Genomic DNA, 23,579 nt, shown 5'->3' with positions numbered 1-23,579 from the left:
TTTTAAAATGACACTCTACCTGCAAGGCACAACATGAATGATTGCAGTATCAGCAGTTCCCATGGTAACCTCATCTTCAGTTTCCAAGGTCAAAGGGAGTTTCAAGTCCAATAACAAGTGAATAGAATCGCTGCTTCTTTTAAGTTTTGTATAACCTTTAATCTGTGGGAAAGAAGAGACATTACAATGAGATTTGGGAATATTTCTCTTTGTGATCTCTGTGAGTTTATCTTTACTCGAATATCAATAAAACTCACTTGTGGGAAAGTACCATTGGAGGGGAAGAAAGGAACATGTTAAATTATGAATACGAAGCAAATAAGTCTCCTATTCTTTTCTTGCAAATAATAATTGGGTAGGAATTGGAGCTGAGGAGTCCCTGCGGCTTCTGAGTGAAGACAAGAACAGTTTCTGATTAGGCATGAACCAACCTGAAGGCAGGGGAATGCACTATGCTTTGCAAGGTCCCTCTGTGTCCAGACCCTGTTCTTATTTATTTTCCAATTAGTAAAAAAAAAAAACATGCAAATACAGAACTGCCACAGAACAAGATAGGCTTAACACTGGCAGGTAGAAATTTCCAGTTTTTCCAATGGCGTTATATCGTGTGGGAAAATTGTGACTACCCCATTAATTCAAACATTTTTTTCCCCTTTTCCCCATGTTTCACTTCTAACATGCCACAGAAATATGCAGCTCCAGTGCCTAATGAGAGAAATCCAACCAGCTATCAGTAGCAGCCTACTAGGTTCATTTGGATATATCCAGAACATGATTAGGAACACGAATACTTCTGTTAGCCAAGAATACTGAATTAGGAGAATTCTGCAGTAAAGAGAGGCTACTCATTACCTTTACCAAAAGCTACAAATTTAAGTAACTGAGTGAAGCTGTGGGCAGACACTGTTATTCTGGGGAATGGAGGCATGTCCTTGCTTAAGGGAACAGGTGCCCCTCAGCTCAAGCAGATGGGTAACAGATTCAGGGTTGCAGGGGCATCTACAACTTTTCAAAGAAAAGTTGAAAATATTACTGTATTTTGAAAATCTCCTAAGTTTTAAGTATTGAAAATTAGTTTAAAATACTTTTTAAGGCCAGGTGCAGTAGTTCACACCTGTAATCCCAGAATTTTGGAAGGCCAAGATGGGAGGATCACTTGAGGCCAGGAGTTCAAGACAGCCTGGGCAACACAGCGAGACTCGCACTTTTACAGAAAATTTTTAAAAATCAGTCTGGCATGGTGATGCATGCCTATAGTCCCTGCTACTCAGGAAGCTAAGACAGGAGGATTGCTTCAACCCAGGAGTTCAAGGCTGCAATGAGCCATAATCACTCCACTGCATTCCAGCCTGGGCAACAGAGGGAGACCCTGTCTCAAGAGAAAAAAAAAAAAAAATTAACATTGCATGATTCAAGTAAAGTCAAATTTCCCTCTGGTGCTGAAGGATTGCAACATGAAGTTAGTAAAACAGAACTCTCAACTGTGGTTCCTCTCTTCTACTCACCCCTTCTCCCACCCATCCTGCCAGTCTGCCATGTGTGAATGTATATATGAAGCATCTCCTGCTTGCCAGATGCAAGGAGAAGCACTGGGCACATCAAGAGGAACAAGACACCATCTCTATTCTCTACAGTCTCTTTATCCAGTAGGGGCTGTTATCCACAATTTCATATAATTGCAATATGATATCCCGTTATCAAGGAAGGAGGAAACTTTTTGTTTGGGAATCTTCATAAAGGAAGTGAGCTTCCCTTGGGATCTGAAAGATGAGCAGGGTGCTACCAACTCATCAGTTAATCAAATAAACCAGAAATCTAGGGAACCAGGAGACCTGCATTCTATTTACAACTCTGGCAGGAACTCATTATGTGGTCCTGGGTAGACCACCCCATCCGGCTTCTCTCTGAATCTTGTTTAAAGGGAAACCGCCTGGTTAAGTAAATGAAACTTCTTTGAAAACTCTACAGCACCCTACATTGCCAGATATTACTGTGGTCTCAATTTGTTATTTTAGCTTTCATTTAAAAAATATATTACATTTATATTATTTTTAAATTGACAAATAATAATTGTATATAGTTATGGTATACAATGTGATGTTTTGATACATCAGTGTGGGATCCCCAGTATTTTCAAGCTGAAAGTAACCTGGAGTTTCTCATCTTACTCCCACTTATAAGAAAAACACTGTGAACAAACACAGGCTTACATGAAAACATGGGCCAATACAAGCTACTTAATAATGGGTTCTTAGAGTTAATTTAAATCATGTGATCACTGCAAAGCCTGTATGTTTACCAGGGAGCTAACAGAAAATGAACAACCATCATTAGAGAACTTGCCTTTCTTTTGTGCCCTTAAATAGCTTAGTTTCTGATAAAGCTGGACTTAATATATTGTGAAGACAAAAGGGACTCTTAACTTCTGCTCTGCTGATGTGGCAGAAAGCCGGCAGTATCTCTAATTGGATATGTTCAGATACTCTTCTGACATGCATGGTGATTAGGCCATTTTAGATAAACAGGATGCGCTGATCAATGAAAACTATTAATGTCTTAAGCAAATGATCAGGGTATTAATAATTAATTTTGTGAGAGAAATGTCATCTCGGACCTCGGGATTGATCTACAATGTTAAGCGGTTTCTTGAAGCAATTAAAATTAGCTTAGGAAATGTATCCAATTACATGACAAAGATTTAGTTCATGATATGATACTATTTACAGTGCATGTTCTATTAAGGGCTGTAGGTTTTTAAGGATGAAGAATTTCAAGAATCCTATTGGCATTTATTTACATTCAGGTAGGTAAGTTTCACCTTCGCTAATCAGAAATAATGGGGTCATGGACAGTAATTTGTCAGTGGGTAGTGGTAACCAAAGCATCAGGTTTTCTGAAGGGAGCTGAAGATTCATGAATCTCATGTGGGACTGTGGTGCAGGATACAAAGTTTCATAATTTCAATTTTTCTGTCAGAGCCAGAAAGAAAGCTGCAGGATGAGCCAAGAGTTATGGTGGCAACAGATCTCCCCTGCAGCTTTGAGCTCTCTCTGGCTTATCCAACGGTGGCTGTAGCAAAGGTAGTGTAGTCAGCACTCATTTTGAGATCCTGCCCAAGAGTGAGACTTGTAAATCCTAAGAAGGAAGCCACACAATAAAACAGGACTTGGTTGCTTTCTCTCACTGAGCCAGGAGGAGATGAATAACTAAGAATCGTACAAGGTATTTTTTTTCCACATTCTTGCACAGAACAAAACTTCCCTCAACCCTTCAAACAATTTTCATACTAACAGTCATACCGAAGACCTCAGCACAAAGTGCTGAAAACAAAAGCATGAATCAGTTTTCGCTTAAGAGTCCTGGTTTCCAAGAATCTATATGCAGGGCCTGGTCATGTATTTGTCTATTCTGGACACTCTGCTGAATTAAAATGTTGCTGGTATCCAAACAGTACTAATTCAGCTCACACAAAAAAGTAATTGTGTTTACCATGTGGCAGAGACAGTGCTAGTTGGGTGTGCAGAGGTTAGGGAGGCTTGGGTCTTGTCCTCAAAGAGCTCACAGTTTACTTGGCGAGAGGTGCTAATAAGCCAGTAATTATAATTTGGTGCAACGTGTGTAGTAAGTCTATTAAGAACAAGATGCTAAGGAAGCAAAAGATTATCATTGAACTGAGCTGGGAGGTAGGGTAGGGCAGGAGTTTCAAGAAAGCTCCTCAAAGGGGCTACCAGTTTGAACTGATTATTAAAGGATAAATAAGAGGGAGGAAGGCCATTCTGAGCCAAGTGACAGGGAAAACAAACTGGCAAGAAGCTGTGAGAACCTTCAAGTTATAGCAGTGCAAGATAATGAAAAGCGTAGTCTGCCGAATCTAACTTGTGCTCTATTCCTAGACTTCACATTCTCCAGCTGTGTGGTCCATCTATAAAATAGCAGCCATATTCATATATATATATATATATATATATATGAAAGCTGCAGGATGAGCCATATGTATATGCCAAATCTATGGTGAGGATTAGTGAGAATGCATGAAAAGCACTGAGCTTGGGTACTGGCACAAAGTTGAAATGTGATAGCTATCCTTGTTAAAGACAGCACAGCACAGCCTGAGTTTGGGAGTTACAGGCTGAGGGGGAAAGAGGCTGGAAGGTAAATCACGAGCCTGGTCTCCAATCATCTTTGAACGTATAGTAAAGATTCTGGACTTGAGGCCGGGCACGGTGGCTCATGCCTGTAATCCTAGCACTTTGGGAGGCTGAGGTGGGTGGATCATGAGGTCATGAGATCAAGACCATCCTGGCTAACACGGTGAAACCCCACCTCTGGTAAAAATATAAAAAATTAGCTGGGTGTGATGGCATGTGCCTGTAGTCCCAGCTACTCAGGAGTCTGAGGTAGAAGAATGGCTTGAACCCAGGAGGAGGAGGTTGTGGTGAACCAAGATTGTGCCACTGCGCTCCAGCCTGGGCAACAGAGCGAGACTCTGTCTCAAAAAAAAAAGAAAAAAAAATTCTATACTTATTCACAGTTATGCTATCACAAAAGACTTCTGAGTTAACACTAGTGAAACATAGCTACCTGACAAAGTCTCAGCTCTGAAACCTGTGCTATCCTTTACATTATGAATATTACAGATTCTGCACCTTGGTTTACTGGCACCTGGCTTCACCTCTGCAGAAGGACAACATGAAAAGCCAAGTTAGAGAAGGGAGTCACCATCAGGATGTTACATCACACTTTAAAAGACACAATACTTTAAGAAGAGTTCATTAGCTTTAGAAATGAGTTCAGTATTTGAAGTATGAAGACATAGATTTAAATACCGGCTCTATTGTTTTCTAGATATTTAACCTTGGACAAGTTTCATAGCCTTTCATATTCTAATTTCCAAGGATGTAATTTTATAGAAGATGATGCCTGACTCCCAGCTATGTTATAAGGATTAAAGGAGAAGTGAATGTAAGATCACATGGTAGGTCCACAAGAGATGTTAGCTACCTTCTGCAGAAGTAGGGTCAGCTAAGGTACACAGTTGCTCCCCATTTGAAAAGACTTTCCACTTATGGTTATTCTAACCATAAATATAGTGATTACATTAGGCAGAAATCCTCTGAAATAAAAGCCAGGTAGCTAATGTATCACTATTTCACTTACTGAAGGATCTCTTCCATAGCCTGAGAGTCCACAGTTATACAGATTATTTTGGAAAAGTCTTCCATTGAAATTTCTTAAAGTATATGGCCACTACGGATTTCTCAAAATATACTTTCCCCTTATAGAAAACCTTATTCTACTTTGATGTTGGACCTTTCTATGTTACTACTGAGAAGACCCTCTTCAAAAAACGGAAGTAATCTCAATAATCACAGTGATATTGCAAAAAATCACTGGGATAAAATTCAGAATAACTGGGTTCCAGGCTCAGTTCTGTTATTTGCTTGCTGGACAAGTTTCTTAATGAATAGAAGAGGGGACTGTGCCAGATTGTTTTTAAGGATTCTTGAAACTGTGAATTACATTATTCTATAAGAAGATGGTTATATATGCCAAAGATACTTAATTAGTTAAATGAAGTAGTGACTACACCTTTGTCATCCCCAGAGACATTTGAGGCTTGTAACAATTTTTCGTATTATATCGTCTTCCCATTCATTAAAGTTGTTTTAGATATATTGCTTTTAAATTCGATGTATTACACTGTTACTGAAAATTTAATCCCAAGCCACAAGTCCATATTCACTATCCACAGCATTCACTAAGTAATCACTAATTGTAATTTTGTAAGTTTTATTTAATATTTACTTGTATTAACGGAATGCTTGAACAAAGCTTAAATACTAGCTGTTAATCCCCTGAGGGAAATATTGTCCAGGGGCAACAAACTGCCTTTCTGGTAAGTAGTTCAATAATGATAATTTGAGAAAAATAACACACTTATACTACTATTTCTTGATTTTGTCTTATGTATTAAGTTATTTTATGAATGATGATATTCAACTTTCTTAATCACTCCCAATGACACACAGGCCTACAAAAACACAAATATACCTTGTTTTACTGTTGTCTAAACTTAGTTATAGCACATATTTGGTTGTTAGCTGAGCTGCAGAATATACTGCTTTTATTTTTTTTATAGTACTTGTTTTTTTCTGAGTTAATAATTTCCTCTTTAATAACAGGTTTCAAAGTATATACCACAAGTTCGCCCTAAACATTCTATCATAGCTAATACTTTCAATATTTTCAAACACACCTCATAGTCCATCCGTTTTAATACGTATTATTTATTTGGACATATAGATATTTAACACTTGAACAATTCAGTTGAAAAACAGACATGAATGGTTCTAGTCTTCTAACATTGTTTGGTTAAAAACAGAAGAGCCACGTATTCAAAGCTATGATTTTTTTTCACAATTTTCCATACATATGAAGCTTATGTATTTGTGAGAGTGTACAGTACAATCTAGTCAATCAGCAACATAAAAGTGTATGAGATTAAACTGGTAAACAATGTTGGAGGTAATGTAATGGTAGAATATAGTACAAAACAACTGGCAAAATGATAAATAATAGATATCATTTACAGAGCATTTACTACATAGCAGTCTCTGTATTATGTATTAACTTATATAATCTTTAAAACAACCTTGAAGGTAGACTACAATATTATTTTCATTTTATAGGTTAACTAAGTTGGAGTTAATAAGTAATAGATAGAACTTCCTCTGATTTTCCCTCCTAAGTTTACTGTATATTTTATACACTGACACGCATTCTTTTTATTTATAGTTTGATGAGATTTCAAAAACTTATACAGTCATAGAACCACCATCACCATCATGATGTAGAATATTTCTATCACTCCCAAAATGAACCTTTAGAATGCTTATAACCTATTGATGGGAATGTAAATTAGTTCAGCGACTATGGAAAGCAGTTTGGAGATGTCTTAAAGAACTTAAAACAGAACTACCATTTGACCCAGAAATCTCATTACTGGGTATATACGCAGAGAAAAATAAATTGGGCTGGGCACAGTGGCTTACACCTATAATCCCAGCACTTTGGGAAGCTGAGGCAGGAGGAATGTTTCAGTCCAGGACTTTGAGACCAGCCCGGGCAACACAGGGATATCATCTCTACAAAACATTTTAAAAGTTAGCCAGGCACGGTGGCTCCTGCCTGTAGTCCCAGTTACTTGCGAGGCTGAGGTGGGAGGATTGTTTGAGCTCAGGATTTGGAGGCTGCAGTGAGCCAAGATCGTGCCACCGCACTCCAGCATGGGTTACAGTGCAAGAACCTGTCTCAAAAACAAGAAAAGGAAAAAAAAGAAAAGAAATAGTTCCACCAGAAAAGACACATGCACTTGTACATTTGTCACAGCGCTATTCATGGTCATAGAATCAACCTAGGTGCCCATCGATGGTGGATTAAAGAAAATGTGGTACATACACACCATGGAATACTACGCAACAATAACAATGAATGAAATTATGTTCTTTGCAGCAAGATGGATGCAGCTGGAGGCCATTATACTAAGCAAATTAATGCAGGAACAGGAAATAAATACTGCATGATCTCACAGTAGGAGCTAAATATTGCATATCCAGGGACATAGAGATGGGAACAATAGGCACTGAGGACTAATAGAACAGGAGAGAAGGAGGGGGAAAGGGCTGAAAACTGCTTATTGGGTACTATGCTCACTATTTGGGTGATAGGGTCATTTATACCCCTAATTTCAGCATCACACAATATACTTATGTAACAAACCCACACAAGTACCCCTTGAATTTAAAATAAAAGTTGAGATTATTTAAAATAAATGAACCCTAAAAGTTTGACTTAAGAGTATGGATATTTAAACACTCCGCTGAATTTTCTCCCAAATAGGTATATGTAGCCTTATTATTAGAACAGCAGGCAATTGCAGTTTATATAAAATATGTGGTATTTTCATCTTGCATTTAGATTGCCCCTCAGATACTTCATCTTTCCTTTAGAATGCCATTCCCATGTTATTACACTCTTATTAAAATACAATCAAGAACAAAAGTAGATCATAGTTCAAGACAGGAAAATACACGGCACCTCCACTCCTCCTTCCCACTCCTATGGAAAGCAATGCTAATTGATTATGGCATTCTTTGCTGCTTGGCCCAAGGGCAGCCCCAGAATCCTCTCGACATGGCATTTCAAGTACACATGACAAAATCAATGCAGGTTGCAAGTAAAATAAAAATTCCTTTGCTTCCCTGTGGCAATGAGATCATTGGCTTTAGAATCACACAAGCCAGGTTTAAATCCCAGGGCTGCCATTTAGCTGTTGTTCTTGGGCAAGTCATTTAACCTCTGTTAGCCTCACTTTCCTCTTTGGTAAAGTGACAGTGAAGATACGGGGTTGTTGAAAGGAATATGAGAGAAAATCCATATAATTGGATTCTGCTAGAAAAAGTTGAGTGTGGCTTTGAGTCGGCAAACTTGCTGGAAAAAGCAAGAGGGGTAAGTGTGGTTCTGGGAGACCACAAATACAGGGAGCACACTGTGCCAAAGGGGGAAATCCATGTCCACTGAGCACTGGAGGAAAGTGGAAGCAAGGGACTTGGGGGAAATTACAATCCCCAGAAACCCTACTCTTACCCATGCTTTCTGGGTACTGGGAAGTAGACGTTGCAAACTCTCAAAGCTCCTATCACCAGAGCAGGAAAGAAGGATTTCTTAGCAATCATCTCACGTTTGTTTTCCTTCTGCAAGCTGGTGTGCTGCAGAGTGCCAATTCTGCTAACCTCCCAAATAAATCACCGTTAATGAAGCATGCTGCACATACAGACAGAAACAGGCATTTTTTAATCACCTAAACTAAAGAAGAGCTAAAGGTAAGCACAAAACACTCTCATACCTAATATATTAGGTGTCAGATTTAAAGTAGCAAGAACCGTGTGACTTTCAGGGCTTTTACTTGGATACACTTAGTGGGGAAGTAAGCCTACTAGTATATTCATCATTATGCACAGTTTGCCAATTGCTTGGACAGCCAAATCAGAAAATCAGATAACTGGTAGCCTAAAAGGGAGTCTATATCTGCTTAATCAGAAGCAGAAATAAGATTTCAAACATAAAAACTTAAGGTATAATAGGCTATACCAAAGTAGGGGGTTAAATAAAATCTACTATGCACTCTATCCTTTACTTACAAATTACCGACTGAACATCTAGTAACTGACATGCAGTATGATATAGCAATGAATAAGATAGGGTCTTCCCTCATAGAGATTATTTTACTCTACTGGGGAAAATAATATAATACTCTAAGAGGGCTGCAACAGTGGACAAATGCAACAATATCAGTCAAGAACACAAATGGTCTTTGTAGACAGACTTACATTCAAGTCTTGAACTTGTATTGTTTTAGGCAAGTTATTTCTGATCCTCCAACTTTATATCCATAAAACGGAGATACTGAGACTACTTCAGAAGTTTGTAGAGATGTATATGAGATAATGCAAGTAAAATGGTTTACCACCATAATGCAAAAAGAACATAATCTTAAGATAAGTGTTGTTTTACTTAGAAGGAAGTCAGAAGTCATTCTCTTAAAATAATTGGAGTTGGCCAGGCACAATGGTTCACATTTGTAATCCCAAAATTTTGGGAAGTCAAGGCAGGCAGATTACTTGAGCCCAGAAATTCGAGACCAGCCTGAGCAACAAGGTGAAACACCATCTCTACCAAAAATATAAAAAATTAACTGGGTTTGATGGTGCACTCCTGTAGACCCAGCTACTCAGGAGGCTGAGGTGGGAGAATCACCTGAGCACAGGAAATCAAGGCTGCAGTGAGCCATGATTGTACCACTGCACTGTAGCCTGGGTGATGGGAGTGAAACCCTGTCTTAAAAAAATTTTTTAAAAATAATAACAACAATGTAAGTGGAAGTTGGGATAGGAAACCCCCCTACTGTTTTAGCTAAGCTATAATATGGGATCTGCCATCTCATGTAATGGTAAATAAAATATGTATTCAAGATCCTGTGCCAATATATATTTATAGCTAAATACTAGATTAGAACATTCATCTGAAAATATTTGTTGAACACATGCAATATGTCAGACACTATCAGTAAGCACTGGGTATCATGGTAAAGTTGAGTCCTGCTATCATGGAGCTTGCATTCTTCTGCATTTTCTAGGTTTATTTGCCTATGAACACTTACTCTCGAAGAGCAAAAGTACACCTCAGTATCATTATGCTTTAGTTCAGAACTACATGTAGATGGTGGGATACTTCCACACCATTTGACAAATGCTATTGAATCCTTATTTGGTATAAAATCATTTTCCAGAAGCCTCCTGCAAATTAAACCAAACTATGTAAGTCTCACCTCCATTTTCTTGTCTTTTGCACCCAAATTTGGGTCTCAGGCATGAAAGATGATAAAGTGATAAAAATGACAAGCTGGGTTTTTTTTTTTCTTGAGTACTTACTATGGTTCAGTTACAATACAAAGGTTCTGGACAGATTACCACATGCTTACAATAACTTGAGCAGGCAGGTATATGATTATTTCTATTTGTCAAAGAGGAAAGTGGGGGGCTTGGAGGGTTATGTGAGCCACTTATTTCTTTAGTATACCTTTCCCTACCTACTTACCTCTAGACCTGTAAGTGGCCAATTTCCTCCCAGTGTATTGTGTCAGGGCTGATAGCACTGACATTCAAAAATAAAAAGAGAGTAGAAAGCCAGTAAATCACTTTGCAAAGTTTGCCGTTCTCTGCAATGGTGGGGTACTTCATTATCAGATACAAACTAATATGACAGAATTACAGCACATGGATCCAGAATCCTTTGTATGTCAAGGGACTTTTTTCCCTTTTATATGAACAGCAGAAACTGTGAATGTGACCGTTTTTAAAAAGTTATTTATTGTCCTTATCAATGGGTGGTTATCCATCTAGTTAGTGTAATAGCCTGTTAGGTAGCAAGTGATAAATGTGTTCTTTGTTTAATCAGGCTTAGGCCAAATTGGGCAAACACTAACTGGTTCTGAGAGAACCAGATTTCAGGCCTAGCCTGTCACATATATAACAGATGTCTCTGTAGTTCTGAGTGTGCAATGAGTACATGCTGCCGATCTACTTTTAACCATTCTATTTGTGTTCTTCTTTAAAATGAGATAGAGTGATCATTTCCAGTTATACAGTTAGTTTTATCCAAGAATCTCCAAAGGATAGCACATTAATTCTTACTACACTGGCTGAGATGAGGATTAGGGTTGCAGTATAATAATTTTTAGGCAGGGAAACTGAGGCATAAAACAGTATAGTGAGTACATCATGTTTAGGAAATTAAGAATTTATGTGTGCTTGTCTAAAGCTAATGTGGGAAAATACTAATATCATGGTGGGAAAACTCAGTAGACTCCATATTAACCAAATAGTCAAAATTACACTAGTGATAAGACATACTGGCCTCGTGTGCCCTTTGATAAGGTGCACTGAGAGGGACATAATACTCTTCTGTGGTATCTTGCCAACAATGCATGACCTCAATTTAAAAAAAGAGTAAACATCAGACAATTGAGTAATATTCTACAACAAAATTAACTAGTAGTTTTCAAAAATGCCAGGATCATAAAAGGCAGGCAAAGGCCCAGGAACTGGCACAGACTCAAGAAGTGTAAGAAGAAATGAATGCTATAAATAATGCGAGACTGTAGATTGCAGCCTGGACATTATGGAAAAACTGGTAAACTCCTAATAAGGTCTATTGTTTAGTTAACGTGTTGTACCAATGTCAGTTTTCTGGTTTTGGTGATCATACTATACTTATGTATAACATTAACATTAGTAAAATCAGAGTGAAGGGCATATGGAAACACTGACATTTTTGCAAATTTTCCGCAAGTATATAATTATTTTAAAATAAAGCCAATTGTGCATAAATAATTTCCTAGCTTGAAAATCAGAGTTTTTAATATCTTTTTGTTTTTATATCAGTGGAGCTATCCTCCTTGAAAGACATGTACATACAGCATGCCATTGCAGATGTTATATTTATAGTTTGCTGCAGAATTTCCAGAAAAAGTTCAAGGATCATAAAAGTTTGCCCACAGAAGACAAGCTAGTCACAGGAAAAACTATGTGAAAAAATAAATTCTGAATTCCCAAGACGCAATCAATATAGTCAATGTTGTTACTTTGTTATGATTTAATTAAAATTAGACTGCTGAATATTCAAACTTAGGTATGAAAAGAACCAAGGTTACCGTGCATTTTTTTTTTTTTTTTTTGAGATGGAGTCTTGCTCTGTCACCCAGTCTGGAGTGCAGTGGTGCAATCTCGGCTCACTGCAAGCTCCACCTCCCGGGTTCACGCCATTCTCCTGCCTCAGCCTCCCGAGTAGCTGGGACTACAGGTGCCCGCCACCACGCCTGGCAAATTTATTTTGTATTTTTAGCAGAGATAGGGTTTCACCGTGTTAGCCAGGATGGTCTCGATCTCCTGACCTCGTGATCTGCCTGCCTCAGCTTCCCAAAGTGCTGGGATTACAGGCGTGAGCCACCATGCCTGGCCTACCATGCATATTAATGAAGAAAAAAATAAAGCCAGAATTTTGTACTTCTTGTATGCTAAAAATGAAGCATGCAGGTTTCCCCTAAATTTCTTATTTACTACTAGTGTAAGCTCCTTGCAATGCAATGTGAGATCTATGTATAAAAATATAAAAGTGGGAGTAACTGTTAACACTACATTTTAGCTTTGTTTGTGTCTTTTCCTGACATCAAATTTCGTCCTTGAATTAGCAGTCTAGGCCTATTGTTGGTAGGATAAACTGCAGTAATTTTAGTTATCTGTGGAAACTAAGAAATAGTTGAATCATCTGCAAAAAAAAAAAAAAAAAATCTGAGGATAGAATCCTAATTAGTGATAACATGAATTTTGAGACTGAGGTTATTTCAGAGATCTGGCAAAGGACAAAGAAAAAACATAAATAGGCCGGGCGCGGTGGCTCAAGCCTGTAATCCCAGCACTTTGGGAGGCCGAGACGGGTGGATCACGAGGTCAGGAGATCGAGACCATCCTGGCTAACACAGTGAAACCCCGTCTCTACTAAAAAATACAAAAAAAAAAACTAGCCGGGTGAGGTGGCGGGCGCCTGTAGTCCCAGCTACTCGGGAGGCTGAGGCAGGAGAATGGCCTGAACCTGGGAGGCGGAGCTTGCAGTGAGCTGAGATCCGGCCACTGCACTCCAGCAAGGGGGACAGAGTGAGACTCCGTCTCAAAAAAAAAAAAAAAAAAAAAAAAAAAAAAGAAAAAACATAAATAGTTTAAGTTGCTTTAGGAAAATTCAATTTCATGATTTGTTAAAGATCCATGCCTACATACAGTTTTTCTTTTCTTGCCTACCAGCCCCTCTCTTACTACATCTTAGCTGCAAATTTCAAGACAGCATTTTCAAGTTTAGAAAAAACTTTGTTCCATTTCTTTTCAACATCTGACCCTCCACCAACAACCTCAACAGCCACTAACTAAACTACGTACATCCTTAAGTTTGGACCTTAGGAGTTGTGTTTCTAAGCAGTGTTGAGTAGACATTCCTCATATGGTTAGAATACAGGAAAAATACAGAAATCACATTTCCAAATAATATATGTATTATATACATATACACACACTCATATATATAATGTGATTTTATGTATGTTTGTGTGTGTATGTGTGTATATGTGTATTTATATACACATATATAAAATTTATATGTGTATACATATATAAATTTATATATGCACACATATAAGAAATTTACCAGAGCCAAGCTGTTAACAGTATAATTTGTTCTGTGGAAGAAAACGGTTTATAAAAAACCTACTTGTTTATAAAAAACCTACTTCTCACCCTTTTCAATGCCTCAGTGTGCTAGACTAGATAAGGTGTGAATATTTCATATATAGTAAACACAACATTATGCTGCATTCTGATTGAGGATAACTTCCTGAAGTATCTCATGCATTTGTAAGTAAACCATACAGGTTCACAGGGACAGACAGGGTGTGTAATTAAACGTTTGCATATTTGTATGCCCACCAGTTCTGCTGTCTTAAAACAGATGTTAAGGTGAGGCTCTTCTTGGTTAATTGCTGTTGTCAAGGAAAATGCCCAGGTTTGCCTCCACATTTCCTTCAGGTATAAAACTCAGGCTAGCCTCTTAGTGCCAATTTTTGTTTTGTTATAAATACAAAATAAAGCCTCCTTTGAAGTTTTAAAAAACACTCTAAAATTATTCCCTCTTTATGATTTTCCCAATAACTCTCAAATGGAAAGACAGTTTAATGTTTAAACTAGCAAACAGATGGTTTCAGGGAAAGAAACATTACCTAGTTCTTGGTTTCTTGTCATAAGGTAGGAGTCTTGAGAGCACCTAATCTATCTAAGGGATGAACCTGGGGTAATAGGTTACCCATGGCAGATTCCCTGGGAAAGCTTCATAACAGCTTAAGAAATTTTCACTTCTGAGCAGCCTGCCCCTCCAGGCCATTCTCCACACTCCAGCCACAGCTATACTACCATAGTACAACGCTGACCAAACCTCCAACTTTCCACCTACCTTACATACTTTTACAAAGTCAGTAAAGACCTGCTTAATCCAACTCTCACTGATCTCTGCAGCATAAATCTATATTAGAGTAGTACTATGCATTTGCTTGATACATCAGGGAATCTTGTCTCCTTACCTTTGTACCTGCTGTTCCTCTGTCTCTCCCCTTCTGTGATTAGCTTCAAATTTGTAGCTTAGATGAACTCCAGCTAAAAGCTTTCTCTGATTTCATAATAACAGTTTAGTACTTCTCATAAGTGCTTTGACAGCATCCAGAATTTCTCTTATTAGAGAAGTTATCACATAATATTCTAACCTTTGTCTTTATGTCTTTGTTACTATCAGTGCCTTAAAGGGAGAGACACAGTCTCTCATATTCATTAATCAGTGTGCTTGGAAAATACCGTACCTGGTAAATATATGTTGAACTGATTTAAACTATAATGGATTTAATTACCAAGGAAAAAGCAGAGTAAGGCCAACAGCTCAAATGGTTGTCAGGAGATAATGTGCTGGAACCTAAGAAAGGACTAATCAGAAAATTATCCAGAACCATTGAAGGTGGTTAGTATTTTTCCTGGTTACCTTTGTGGATAAGTGACTCACGAAGTTGACTCAGGGATTTAAGAAGATATTTCAATAAAGATATGCATATGACAATCTATATAGATATCCAAATTATTAGTTTGGAAACTTGTTTCTAAATCACAGATACTCAAATTATCTAATATGACAAAAAGAATTTCAAGGTCACACGTGTTTTGGGGAACTGAGTCAGCCAACACAGACATATCAGTTTATTGTAAGATGTCTTACAGCCTTTAATAAGATGACGTTGAATTTCAGTGTATAAGAAGAGAGGTATTCTGTGCAGTGTTTCCCAGATTTACTTTTTCATCTGTGAAAATCCCATTGGACAATTGTTCTTCAGAACTCATTTTGGGACCTCGTTTGGGGCTCCTGTCATGTTTAGCAATAACTAGGAAACTATGAGCTTGGCAAAATCCCTTACAAATTATGGCCTAAAGGCCAAATCCCAGACCCTAAGGCCAAAAATCTAACATCTATTTTTGTAAGTAATACTGGAACACATCAATGCTTGCTGATTTTGGCATTGCCTATGACTGCTTTTGTGATACTATAGCAGAGACAAGTAGTGTGACAAAAATCATATGGCCCATAAAATATATGTGTGTGTGTGTGTGTGTGTGTGTATATACACACACTTCCTACCCATTTACAAGAAAACTTTGCTGATCCTCAATTTTCAGTAACTTTTTTTGTTGTTGTTCTCAAGCTTTAATTTAAAAGTCGGCCGGGCGCGGTGGCTCAAGCCTGTAATCCCAGCACTTTGAGAGGCCGAGACGGGCGGATCACTAGGTCAGGAGATCGAGACCATCCTGGCTAACACGGTGAAACCCCCGTCTCTACTAAAAAATACAAAAAACTAGCCGGGCGAGGTGGCGGGTGCCTGTAGTCCCAGCTACTCAGGAGGCTGAGACAGGAGAATGGCCCGAACCCGGGAGGCGGAGCTTGCAGTGAGCTGAGATCCGGCCACTGCACTCCAGCCTGGGCGACAGAGCGAGACTCCGTCTCAAAAAAAAAAAAAAAAAAAAAAGTCTTCTCTGGGTGTAACAAAATCAGCTGGCCTCACTACTGATGTGTTACTCAAAATTACTGTACAAATGCAGGATTAAATGACCCACAAACTGGAGAAAGTATCACTGAGCTGACCAGTGGTACTTTGTAAAGCGCAATATGAATGTGACCTAAGCAAAATATGTTTGGATTTTTTTGCTCTAAATCCTGTTTAAAAATTAATATATATTATAAAACTAGCAAGTCAAAACTCACAAATATAAACACATTTACCAAAGGAAGTCTGAAACTAATACCTTAAAATACCTTATTTGGATAGATAATTTATTAAAATTAGTGAAAACAACTGAATTTTTATTTGATCACTTGAATACATACTGGTACCCTAAAATACCTAAGGTACTTCATTATAAAGATAAATTTTGGCCAGATAGAAATAGAGCTGAACAAGGTATGTGATATAGATTAATTTAAACAAGATATCAATTCATATACAGTACACTGATTATTGAGATAACTTTTCTATTCCAGTTTGGTAGTTATGGAAAACGCATAGCTTTAACTCCTGGTAAAAATGAGTCTTTTGTGTTTCTCCAGCTGTTAATCCATACAGCTAAACTAACTCATCTATTGGTTTGGTTCAAAACATATTCAACATCATTTTCTAAGTGGCTAGAATCAATCTGTTTGATCATTAGTTTAATAGAAAATAGTGAAATGAAAAGAAATCATTCAGTTAATAGTAACTTTTGGTGATATAGCAGCAGAAATAAATATTTCCTCTCTTTCCATAATTCAGCAAAATTAGTTTGAAACCCAGTTTTCATATGCTTTTCTCTTCCTCATCCTTTTCAGCTTCCATCTCCCCGCAAAATACTGGAAGATATTACTACTGGTTTCTGGCTCTGGTCCCTTTCTCCCTGTGTGTTAGTAACCATCATATTTGACATTTGATCCCTTAGGACACACTGTTAAATGCCTTTAGGCTCCTTTCAGAAGCCAAAGTTGGTATTGGAGTTTTGATACTTATTTCAAGGCAGTCCTTTCACTAGAGTTTTAAAATAAAGAACTTTGGTTTCCATATTCTTGTTCTTGAGATGAAAGGCCCAAATGCATCTTACATATTAACTTAAATGAATTCAACTATACGTGCTGTGAAAAAGAATAAAAACAAGCACATCAAAACATACCTACAGAGATACAACGCTGAAGATAGCACATGCCCCGGAATGAGTGGTAGTTGGGACATAGAAATCCAGCCCACCATTCTCATGGGAGGTTTCAGTTCTTGTGTCTCTCAAATAATGTGAGTATCTCCCCAGGCTGAGTATGATTCTTCTCTTTAAAGATACAACAGTTTTTTCAAAACATGGTTCCTAAACTCAAGCCAATTACTTTGTGTGGTGTTTAATCAATAACCTGGTGACTGACCCCAAACCTGGAAGAAAATTTTGCTGTACGGAATCACCGTGAGTTGATACACTTGTCTCCAACTAAACACCGTCGTTTTCCAGGTAAGACGTGTACTTGCCAAGGAGGTCAAATAGTCCCCAAGTACACACAGTGAGTGACTGACAGAGACCGACTGAAACTCTCTGGATGCCTACTCAACACTTTACCATGGTCGTAGCACTTTGCCTTCCTCATAGACCATCCGCAGTCAAATTTCACTGACTCTTTTGAACACATCCCCCAGTTTCCCTGGCATCCAACCATGTTCCATCAAATTGGTTTTTCCATCCAGCAGCTTGCTGCATATTATACAGCCTGCATAGCTTTGTTTTGACAGTTTCCTCCGCCCCATACCTGCCTTTTAAAATAAAGTGTCCTCTCTTTGACACCCAGCTCACCTTCCAAAGAGATAACTTTTCTAGATGTCCGCAGATCAAAGTTACCACCTCTCTGAATACTAAATCACCTTTTCTGTGCCGTTCCAGGGCTACTTGTCAAATCCCAATTTTAACTGCATATTAATTCCTTAATTAGTATGTAAGCTCTTTGAGGTTAGGTAGAGTCCATATGTTTTTAAATTTTGTTTCCCCCACAACATGATCAGCATTTTGTCTTGTACTCTTTAGGTACCAAACCTATGTTCCCTCATCTACAAGGGCAGACAAATGTTTCTGGTGACATCTGTATTTTCCAGAATTTATCCTTTAACATTTTCTTTAAAAGTCAAAAGAATTGAAGTTGTTGTTGTTCTGTGAGCTCTCTGGAATTTTCCCTCATCTACAGTATTCCTAAAACACTTTTCCATTGGTTTCTACTGAAACACCTGAATGTTCTTGTTTTTTGTTTTGTTATGTTTGTAAAAGTATCATAAGTTTTAACAGACTGCAGCCTAGATATATGAACCCATTTAAGTGAGGCTTGGTGTTCCTTTACTCTGGTCTCACTTAAGATTTAGTTTACCTTAAGTATGTTTTATGTTTCATTTTACATATTGAGAAAATCATTTTCCTTAACAGAGTGGATAGCGAAGACAAATAGTTTTGTTTTCATGAAAAGAAAGAGAAGGTATCTGGTTTTAAGTAATGGTTGGGTAGCAAGACATTCTGAATATCCATTTTATCCCATTTTATTTCTTCTCTGATACTTTACTGTTTCTCTAAGATGACAGCAATATTTAGGCTGAAAATGAAAGATTCTATCCATAACTAAAGAAAAAACCTTTAAAAAGCCATTGCAATCGAGGAATTCCTGTTAAATACACAAGACATTATGCATAATCCTCTAATAGAAATTGAGATGAGAGAAAAGTTATAAAAGCATTGATGACAAATATGTTTCTGTACATCACCATTAGGGAAGGTATTTTTTTACTTTTCTGCATTACTTAAAATCTTCACATGCCTAACAGACTGATGTTGCATGGGATTCCCTCTGCTATTATTATTTTCAAAAATTATTAGGGCTTTTCCTTTTTTTCAAAAATCCTTTCACGATCATTACAAAGTATTAAGGTGATGAAAATCATTCCACTCACCCCCATCCTAACATAATTTAGGTGTTCATATAAATTTGTGCATCTTTGGCCATTACAAACTGTCTTGATCCATTATCATGTGGATAAACATAAGAAAATCTTGTGTGTATTTGTGTGTGCATGTGTAGGCCTACATACACTCAAGCACACACATGATATACAAACATATACAGCCACTTTTCTTCTCCTGCCATCCATAAAACGTTTTGGATTTTTCCGCTGACATTCTTCTCTACTGAAAATACTGCATTAGACCTCAAAAAAAAAAAACATACTATTTCTCAATCAGTAATATTTTCCATCAAGTGATACCTTTCTCTGGTTCTGAAGGAATTAACTCAAACCTATACAACATGCTCCACAGACCTCTGAAATGAAAGGGAGCTAACAGATTCTGCTTGCTTTACACCTAGCATTTTTTTAATTACTATACTTTAAGTTCTGGGATACATGTGCAGAACGTGCAGGTTTGTTACATAGGAATACACATGCCATGGTGGTTTGCTGCACCCATCAACCTGTCATCTACATTAGGTATTTCTCCTACTGCTATACCTCCCCTAGTTCCCCACCCCCAACAAGCCCTGATGTATGATGTTCCCCTCCCTGTGTCCATGTGTTCTCATTGTTCAACTCCCACTTATGAGTGAGAACATGTGGTGTTTGATTTTCTGTTCCTGTGTTATTTGGCTGAATGATGGTTTCCAGCTTCATCCATGTCCCTGCAAAGGACACAAACTCATCCTTTTTTATGGCTACCTAGTATTTCATGGTGTATATGTGCCACATTTTCTTTAACCAATCTACCATTAATGGGCATTTAGGTTAGTTCCAACTCTTTGCTATTGTGAATAGTGCTGCAATAAACATACGTGTGCATGTGTCTTTATAGTAGAATGATTTATAATCCTTTGGGTATATACCCAGTAATGGGGTTGCTGGGTCAAATGGTATTTCTAGTTCTAGATCCTTAAGGAATCACCACACTATGTTTCACAATGGTTGAACTAGTTCACACTCCCAACAGTGTAAAAGCATTCCTATTTCTCCACGTCGTCTCCAGCACCTGTTGTTTTCTGACCTTTTAATGATCACCATTCTAACTGGTGTGAGATGGTATCTCATTGTGGTTTTGATTTGCATTTCTCTAATGACCAGTGATGATGAGCTTTTTTTCATATGTTTGTTGGCCGCATAAATGTCTCCTTTTGAGAAGTGTCTGTTCACCTAATATCAAAATTAAAAGAACTAGAGAAGCAAGAGCAAACAAATTCAAAAGCTAGCAGAATACAAGAAACACCTAAGATCAGAGCAGAGCTAAAAAAGATAGACACATGAAAAACCCTTCAAAAAATCAATGAATCCAGGAGCTGGTTTTTTGAAAAGATTAACCAAATAGATAGACTACTGGCCAGAATAATAAAGAAGAAAAGAGAGAAGAATCAAATAGACACAATAAAAAAATGACAAAGGGGATGTAACCACTGATCCCACAGAAATACAAACTAATATCAGAGAATACTATAAACACCCCTACACAAATAAACTAGAAAATTGAGAAGAAATGGATAAATTCCTGGACACATACACGGTCCCAAGACAAAACCAGGAAGAAGTTGAATCCCTGAACAGACAAATAACAAGTTTTGAAATTGAAGCAGTAATTAATAGCCTACCAACCAAAAGAAGCCCAGGACCAGACAGATTTATAGCCGAATTCTACCAGAGGTACAAAGAGGAGCTGGTACCATTCCTTCTGAAACTATTCCAAATAACAGGAAAAGAAGGACTCCTCCCTAACTGATTTTATGAGGCCAACATCATCCTGATACCAAAACCTGGCAGAGACACAACAAAAAAAGAAAATTTCAGGCCAATATCCCTAATGAACATCAATGTGAAAATCCTCAATAAAATACTGGCAAAAGGAATCCAGCAGCACATCAAAAAGCTTATCCACCACAGTCAAGTTGGCTTCATCCCTGGGATGCATGGCTGGTTCAATATACACAAATCAATCAATGTAATCCACCACATAAACAGAATCAATGACAAAAACTACCTGATTATCTCAATAGATGCAGAAAAGGTCTTCAATAAAATTCAAAACCTCTTCATGTTAAAAACTCTCAATAAACTAGGTATTGATGGAACATATCTCAAAATAATAAGAGCTATTTATGACAAACCCACAGCCAATATCATACTGAATGGGCAAAAGTTGGAAGCATTCCCTTTGAAAACTGGCACAAGACAAGGATGCCTCTCTCACCATTCCTATTCAACATAGTATTGGAAGTTATGGCCAGGGCAATCAGGCAAGAGAAAGAAATAAAGGGTATTCAAATAGGAAGACAGGAAGTCAAATTTTCTGTTTGCAGATGACATGATTGTGTATTTAGAAACCTCATCATCTCAGCCCCAAATCTCCGTAAGCTGATAAGCAACTTCAGCACATTCACAGGATACAAAATCAACGTGCAAAATCACAAGTATTCCTATACACCAAAAATAGACAAACAGAGAGCCAAATCATGAGTTAACTCCCATTCATAATTGCTACAAAGAGAATAAAATATCTAGGAATATAACTTACAAGGGATGCAAAGACCTCTTCAAGGAGAACTACAAACCACTGCTCAAAGAAATAAGAGAGGACACAAACAAAAGGAAAAACATTCCATGCTCATGGATATGAAGAATCAATATCATGAAAATGGCCATAGTGCCCAAAGTAATTTATAGATTCAATACTATCCCCATCAAGCCAGCATTGACTTTCTCCACAGAATTAGAAAATACTACTTCAAATTTCATATGGAACCAAAAAACAGCCCGTATAGCCAAGGCAATCCTAAGCAAAAAGAACAAAGCTGGAGGTATCACGCTACCTAACTTCAAAGTATACTACAAGGCTACAGTAACCAAAACAGCATGGTACTGGTAACAAAACAAATATATAGACCAATGGAATGGAACACAGGCCTCAGAAATAATGCCACACATCTACAACCACCTGATCTTTGACAAACCTGACCAAAACAACCAATGGGGAAAGGATTCCCTATTTAATAAATGGTGTTGAGAAAACTGGCTAGCCATATGCAGAAAACTGAATCTGGACCCCTTCCTTACACCTTACACAAAAATTAACTCAAGATGAATTAAAGACTTAAATGTAAGACCTAAAACCATAAAAATCATAGAAGAAAACCTAAGAAATACTATTCAGGACATAGGCATGGGCAAAGACTTCATGACTAAAACACCAAAAGCAATGACAACAAAAGCCAAAATTGACAAATGGGATCTAATTACAGTAAAGAGTTTCTGCATAGCAAAGAAACTATCATCAAGGTGAACAGGCAACCTACAGAATGGGAGAAAAACTTTTGCAATCTATCTGTCTGACAAAGGGCTAATAATCTATCTGAGAAAGGGCTAATATCCAGAATCTACAAGGAATCTAAACAAATTTACAAGAATAAAACAACCCCATCAAAAAGTGGGTGAAGGATATGAACAGAATAGATACACCTAGCATTTTCTATTCATAGTTATTTTGTTTTCATTTTTGCCTTCTTTAGTTAGCTTTAATACACATGTCTCTATGAAAAGAAGGAATAATTTCTTGGGGATTTGTGGATTTTGGACAGTATCATGAGACACATAATGGTTATTAAGTTCTCTTTGGACTTAAAGATAAATGAAAATTCATTTTGTTTCATGGTCCTCTTGATGTAAAACTTCTAAAGGAGGTTCACAATTTGTTGTTGCCATGTATACTCTGGTGAATGAAGCTATCTTCCCTAGGCATTTGACTCTTAACTCTTTTTCTAGTTGAGCCTCTCTGGAATCCCAGGTCCCAAATTTCTAAATGCTTACTGAATATGTCTTCTTGAATCATTCCACTATATTCATTAAAAATTATCTCATGGCCAGGCATGATGGCTCACGCCTGTAATTCCAGTGCTTTGGGAGGCTAAGGCAGGAGGATCACCTGAGGTCAGGAGTTGAGACCAGCCTGGCCGACATGGCAAAACCCCATCTTTACTAAAAATACAAATATTAGCTGGGTATGGTGGTGAGCGCCTGTAATCCCAGCTACTCGAGGGAGGCTGTGGCAGGAGAACTGCTTGAATGCAGGGGCGGAGGTCGCAGTGTGCAGAGATTGTGCCATTGCACTCCAGCCTGGTAGACAAGAACGAGACTCTGTCTCAAAAGAAAAAAAAAAAAATCTCATACAAAACCCTGATCTCTTCTCTGTAACCCAGGTCTGTCAAATTTACCCGTATTTCAGTAAAGTTATACCACATTCTTCCAGCTATCCAGGCTAGAAGACCTGGAGTTTTTGTTAATTTCTCACAATGTTTAGCTTTCTCATTCCCTTTAT

At 37.8% G+C, this 23,579-nt stretch overlaps 1 protein-coding gene across 2 annotated transcripts in view; it reads right to left on the bottom strand.

The window, feature by feature from the left end:
* Nucleotides 1-23,579, bottom strand: part of CNTN4 (contactin 4) — a 975,901-nt gene that overhangs the window by 493,652 nt on the left and 458,670 nt on the right. For both annotated transcript variants that reach the window (XM_028844377.2, XM_028844378.2), the window contains one exon: nucleotides 20-162. In XM_028844377.2, the coding sequence (XP_028700210.2) occupies nucleotides 20-74 (55 nt within the window). In that variant the 5' untranslated portion in view covers nucleotides 75-162. The remainder of the gene's footprint in view (nucleotides 1-19; nucleotides 163-23,579) is intronic.

Source organism: Macaca mulatta, chromosome 2 (assembly GCF_049350105.2).
Source record: "Macaca mulatta isolate MMU2019108-1 chromosome 2, T2T-MMU8v2.0, whole genome shotgun sequence".
NCBI classification, from domain to species: domain Eukaryota; kingdom Metazoa; phylum Chordata; class Mammalia; order Primates; family Cercopithecidae; genus Macaca; species Macaca mulatta.
Note: the sequence above shows the minus strand (reverse complement) of the source record. Positions and strands in the feature narration are given on the sequence as shown.